Here is a 6,016-nt window from a genome sequence, read left to right as displayed (position 1 = left end):
AAGCTCTATTGTGGCTTCATTCGAATGCCACTTCCTAGAGGCATACAAAACTTGTTCTAGATTTTTATGCGAGTTGAGGTGATTTTATTCAGTTAAATTTCTCATTAAGTTAAAAAACGAAACCTTATAGACTTTCTTTCTTTCTTTCTTTCTTTCTTTCTTTTTTGGGGGGGGGGGGAAATACATGGATTGGATTGACGTAAGGTTCTCTTCCCACACCAGAGTTAAGGTGGTAGAAAAAGCGACGTTCCTCCTTAAATTGGCAAATGAAAATGTAATTGTGCCAAAAAAACAACACATTTTACTTGGTTGTTTGATCATGCCTAGGATGTCCATATTCAAACTAGGGGATCCAAGAGGATTCTTTGCGACAACTTGACTCAGGGTATGCCCTCCAATCCTTAAACGTCCAAAGAGCAAAGCAAAGAATCTTCGTGGCCGGCCTAGTGGGGACACAAGGGTGTGTATTCACATTGTTGATGTTGCTTTGGCAGCATCGCCTTAAAATTTTGGTTAGTCGTTTAAATACAAAACTCTTCCTCTAAAGCTCATTTTCTTCCAAGCTCACCTGGTTTCTGGGCTATGGCGCAACCTCATCAATTACTATAGGTTTGAATCAGCAATGTCATGGTAATCTATCGGTTTGAATCGGCAATGTCATTTATTGTACCTTCTCGAGCTTGGGGTTGTGTTAAGGTAAGCCCTAATTATTAATACGGAATTTATAAGCATAGTATAACAGGCTATAAGGCTCCAGATCTTGAGTTGTATTCTAGATTTTATCTTAACTTCTGTACGATATGATCCTAAGTGAAGGCCGCATAGGAATCAAATTTTATCGAAGTATTCAAGAAGGTATTGATTTTGACTGCAATCAAGAAGCTGAGGTGTGTGACAGTAAAAGAGCGAGTTTGATGGGGCTGTTAGTTACCAGTGAAATGACAAGCAAGCTGAATTGGAAAGTGAAGAATGGGTGACATGGGTGTGTGTGTGTGTGTGTGGATTGATTGTTAGAAATTGGTGACATGGATGGGTGTGTGTGTGTGTTTGGGTGGATTGATTGTTAGAAATTGGTGACATGGGTGGGTGTGTATGTGTGGATTGATTGTTAGAAATTGGTGACATGTGTGTGTGTGTTTTGGGGGGGGGGGGGGGGGGGGGGGGGATTGATTGCTCTTATTTTGTAGCCTTCCACATTGACGTAGACAATTCTGTAACCTCCTCCTTTCTCAATTCTATAAAGATTTCCAGTCCGTGTCAATAGCCTTGTGCGAATTGAACACGGGTCCCCTTTTTGACTCCACAAAGTAAGAAAAAGCAAACAAACAATTTTGGCAGCCTGTCCAGTGTCCGGTCCCAACCGTCCCTTGCTTTTTCAACGCATTTTTTACTGATCTTTTTTTTCCCCTTTTCGCACAAAAGGCCCCACTGGACAAGCCCATTTCCAAATTCCCACCCTGTTTGTCAATTATGGTTGGCAAAGTGGGTGGTAAGGGATATATATATATCTATGTATGTATGTATGTATGTATTTATTTATTTTCGAGAGGTGGGTACAGAAATTAAACGGCTTTTTGGGCCCGGGTTCAAAATCGGTCATGAGCTACACCAACTCAGCCCAACACACTCAAGAATGGTGATTCTTCCTGTAGTGATAATTGGCTCCCCTAAAATGTTTATCTAGGACACAAGAAGAGACAAAATTCTTCTTGTGGTGATTGTTGGCTCCCCTAGGACCTGAATTGTTTATTCAGGAAACAAGAAGAGACAAAATCATGTAGCTTTTTGTTGATAATGGGTGCATGCCATAGCTTTCTGGTTGAGAAAATATGGCCACATCTATCATTGTAGTCAAGTTGATAACAGTGAAGTTGTAAGTGCACACATTTTTTTTAAAATTTGTGCGCGTGCACGCGCGCGTGTGTGTACACACGCACACGCATATATGTGCACACATTTGCCTGCCCTGGTGCACGCACACACATGTATGTGCACATTTTTTTAAAGATTTGTGTGTGTGTGTGTGTACACGTACACATGTACGTGCCCACATTTGTCTGCCCCATACGGGTCCATGTGCGCACATGTGTGCCTGTGTGTAATGGATTTAGAAGGCTTACTTGGCATCCTAGTCTGCCATACAGTTCAGTAGTAACAATGGCCAACCGATGGACATTTTCCATGAGTAACTTTGGGCAGGTGGGCTCATCTAAAATCCCTCTTTGGATGGCTTTTGCAGCTTTGGGATTGTATAAATAACAAGTATATAATGTGTATCATCATTCATAGGTGTAATGTTGGTATTGTAATTGTATACCTCTACTAGCATGTGCTCGCACCTCTTTTTGCTTTTATTGCTTGTATAAATTTTGCCATGTTACCATGATGTTGGCTTGCTCATACTACCTATAATGACAGGAATCAGTATTGTTCCTTACCTTCTCAAAAGTCATTGCAGGTACCATGACTAGCTTGCCTACTTTGCTTGTTTGTATGCATTGCTCGGATTGCTCTACAAAATGTCTTTGCAAGTAATAGCATTGCCTGTTGTCTTGCTTGTTGCAGAAGTGAGTGCAAGTAATAGCATTGCCTGTTGTCTTGCTTGTTGCAGAAGTGAGTGCTAGTGTCATCAAGTCAATCATTCTAAACCCATCCCTTGTGATATTTTTTTGTGTTGCAGTGGGCTTTCTAGCAAAGGACTTGCTAATCAAAGCAAGCTCTGGCAATGAGCGTGCAACGAACCTCAGCTCTCCCACCAAACAAGATACTAGATGAGCGCGAAAAGGGCGACAACACCATCTCCCAAAAGTGGCTGCAGCAGCTGACAGAAACTGCCGTGGAGAATGCTTTCAAGCTGCAAGCAGAATCTGGACGGTTGGTAGACATTGTTGATACACAGAGCTGTGGGGAGCCAGGAGGACTTGGGTGCTCAAACCCATTCTCCCCTTTATCTTCTAAGCTGTTGAAAAACTTATCATCATTAACAGCATTGTCCTCTAGAAATTGGGCTCTTCCTAAGGATTCGGAAGATCGCCGCTGTGTAGCCGCCAAGATTTATGAACTTCTAGTCCAATGGAGGTCAGATCCTTGCTTTGAATGGAGGGCAAGGGTTGCCTCTGCAGTGCCTGTTTTGGAAGAAGCTTTGTATCAAGCAGCCAAGAGTAAAGAGGATTACACAAACCAGCTACTTCTAGACTCTCAGCTCAAGCATGTTCTCTGCCACTTTGAAGCTGGCAATGGGCTCTTCCTGCTGCAAGGTACCAGCCCTCTTCACCCTTTGAGAGCTTGTCAGTTCCCTGGTAATGGTGGTTCAATCTTGAATGAAACCACTTCAATAGGTCAAAATGCATTTGATCAAGCTGGGTCAGTAGCTGCAGAATTACATGAAATCACTCCTCATGCAGCATTGGATTGGGGAAGGGCTAATCTGCCGTGTACAGATGCCTCAGGTTCGGGCTTGCATTCAGGTTCTTGTCACAAGACGGAAGCCAACTGTGCTCTATTGGATGCTGTTGTTTCGGGCCAAACCATTTCAATGGAGGCGGGCATGCACAAGCATGGAGGCTATGCCAGCAAGAAGATTGTTAAGACAGTTATCAACATGCTCTCTAAAAAGAGAAGGGAGGACAACAAGCGGTTGAAACATGAGCTCAGTAGGGCTGATCGTGGTGCAGAGAACATTGCAAGGTTGTTTGCAAAGGCAGAGATGAAAATTGCCGGCAGGAGTGATGTGAAAGATGATGGTGAGTCATGTGAACCGTTGCAAACAAAGAAGGAGAGTTCATGCAATGGAGATCTAAGGACTAGGAAAAGGTCAGGGAAGACATTGGGTGATATGTTGAGGTTGAACTTGGTTAATGGGTCAGCTATTGGGGGCTCCCTTGTGATTAATGTAGAAGAGGGCCCTCCTATATTACCCACGAATGAGGAGTGCCTGAGCACTGCAGTTTGCTGCTTAAAATCAGACCATATGGGTCCTTGCTGCATTTTCAATTCTGCATCTATGGAAGCAGAGACGCAGTCCCCTTTGTCGTCTTTGTCTTCAGGATCAGAGGTGGCTCATAATGAAGATAGCATAGAGGGACGGCCACCAAACATTGTTGAAGCCAAGCTACCCACAGTTCAAGGACTGAGTGAGATAGTAGTATGCAGCTCATTTCCCTCCTCATCCTCATCATCCTCATCCACATCACCATCGGCATTATTGCTGCTGCAACAACTACCATTGCTATCATCAGCATCACCAGCAGCACCACTGCAACAACTACCATTGCTATCATTATCACCATCACCATCACCATCGGCATTATTGCCGCTGCAACAACTACCATTGCTATCATCAGCATCAGTATCAGCATCAGCATCAGCATCAGCATCAGCATCACCATCACCATCACCATCACCAGCAGCACCACTGCAACAACTAGCACCACCAAGATCATTCACATCACCTTCACCATCACCATCACCACCACCACCACCGCAACATCCATTACCCCTACCACCATCATCATCTTCCACGCTGCTTCATCATCTGCCGCCGCTGTCATCATCATTGCCTGAACAAGAACAAGAACAAGCTCCAGCTAGTTCATACATGATGCAATCACAAAGCCCAGTCAGCTGCCAAAGTGCAGAAGCTGGAGTACAAGCACCCACGACAGCAACTGGATCTCAACAAACAGAGGCATCATTAGCATCGTCACCATCAGCAAATGATGATTCCTCATCACAGCCAACAGAGAGAGGGGTAAGAGTGCCTCTTAGCAGCTATTTAGCACAGAGAGATGACTACAATCTCAATCTCAAGACAATTGTGCCCATATCCTGTTATGAGCCAGGTCCATGGGACACGTGGGAGGAGCCCACAGAGCAGTTGGATCCACTGTGCTGTGTGTGCATGGTGGGGCTGAAGGGAGCTGCCTTCATACCTTGTGGGCACACCTTCTGCCGTAAGTGCAGTAGAGAGCTATGGAGAGGAAGGGGGACTTGCCCTCTCTGCAACAGGTACATCAGAGAGATCCTTGACATTTATTAAGCACATTGAGAGAGAGAGAGAGCTGTTGCACCACATGTAATTTGTGAAGTTTCTAGGATTCGAACCCAAGCACTATTGTTGTCTTTTTTTATGTTGTAAGGCAAGACATTCTGTGGAGTGGAATTTGGGGAAAATGGAATTTTTTCAGTGACCCAAGATTGGGTGTTTTTTTTGTTTTTGAAAATCCTTAAATTTGGTTTAGCTGTATTTTGGTCAGCATTTATTATTTGTGTAAGTATAGTTATTGTTTATAATAAAAAGTCACTCATGAAGCGATCAAAAGGTGGAGTTTTGTTTTCAACTTTGGTATATATATGGTTTGATAACATTTATTATTTGTATAAGAGTGGTTATTGTTCATGATAAAAACACAAGACAATGGCACATTGGCCCCTTTTTGCAAAGGGGTGTTTGCAACTTGTAATACATTGTTGCTTTTCCAACGCATTTGATTGTTAAGATTGGGTTCACATAGCCCTACTTGCAATGGTGGGCATGCTACATATATGTGACACATTCGAAGGTGGACATATTGCAGCACACATGAACTCACGTCCCTTGTACCTCAAGACTGTGCTTGATAGCAACCCTCTTGGTTGTTAATACTAGTATTAATTTCAACATCATCTTTATATTAAGTTTTGTTTCATTGTTGAGCCTTGTTTAGTATTAATCAACATTGACAACATATATTTATTTGCTTTGCTCTTGCACCTAACCCATCCAAACACACGTACATGTGTGCATATAGACATTGTATGCCTATGTGCACACGTGTATATGTATACCCATATGAGCACATATATACAATGGGTATATGCACACCTATATGAGCATACATACAATATGTACATGTGCATGAACACATTGCATGCCTATCTATGCACATATGTATATGTATGCCCATATGTGCACATACATACATGCACACGTGTGCGTAGCATGCATGTACATTCACACGCCATAGTGCCTTGAAGC

The 6,016-nt window shown here is 43.1% G+C and overlaps 1 protein-coding gene across 5 annotated transcripts; it reads left to right on the top strand.

Annotated features, from left to right (window-relative positions):
- Positions 1–542: 542 nt before the first annotated feature.
- Positions 543–5,211, top strand: LOC147631690 (uncharacterized). Of its 5 annotated transcripts, none has more exons than XM_086808204.1 (3): positions 543–696; positions 2,419–2,458; positions 2,681–5,211. In XM_086808204.1, the coding sequence occupies exon 3, from the start codon at positions 2,726–2,728 to the stop codon at positions 5,036–5,038; it is 2,313 nt and encodes a 770-aa protein (XP_086664330.1). In that variant the 5' UTR covers positions 543–696; positions 2,419–2,458; positions 2,681–2,725; the 3' UTR covers positions 5,039–5,211. The 5 variants fall into 5 exon arrangements, with proteins under 5 accessions (XP_086664330.1, XP_086664329.1, XP_086664331.1 ...); XM_086808205.1 differs by lacking the exon at positions 543–696 and adding an exon at positions 1,967–2,199; XM_086808203.1 differs by lacking the exon at positions 2,419–2,458.
- The last annotated feature ends 805 nt before the right edge of the window (positions 5,212–6,016 follow it).

The sequence above is a fragment of the Cibotium barometz genome, chromosome 14 (genome assembly GCF_041138505.1).
Source record: "Cibotium barometz isolate CiBa-2024 chromosome 14, ASM4113850v1, whole genome shotgun sequence".
Lineage (NCBI taxonomy): Eukaryota > Viridiplantae > Streptophyta > Polypodiopsida > Cyatheales > Cibotiaceae > Cibotium > Cibotium barometz.
This window is presented reverse-complemented; position numbering and strand designations above follow the sequence as displayed.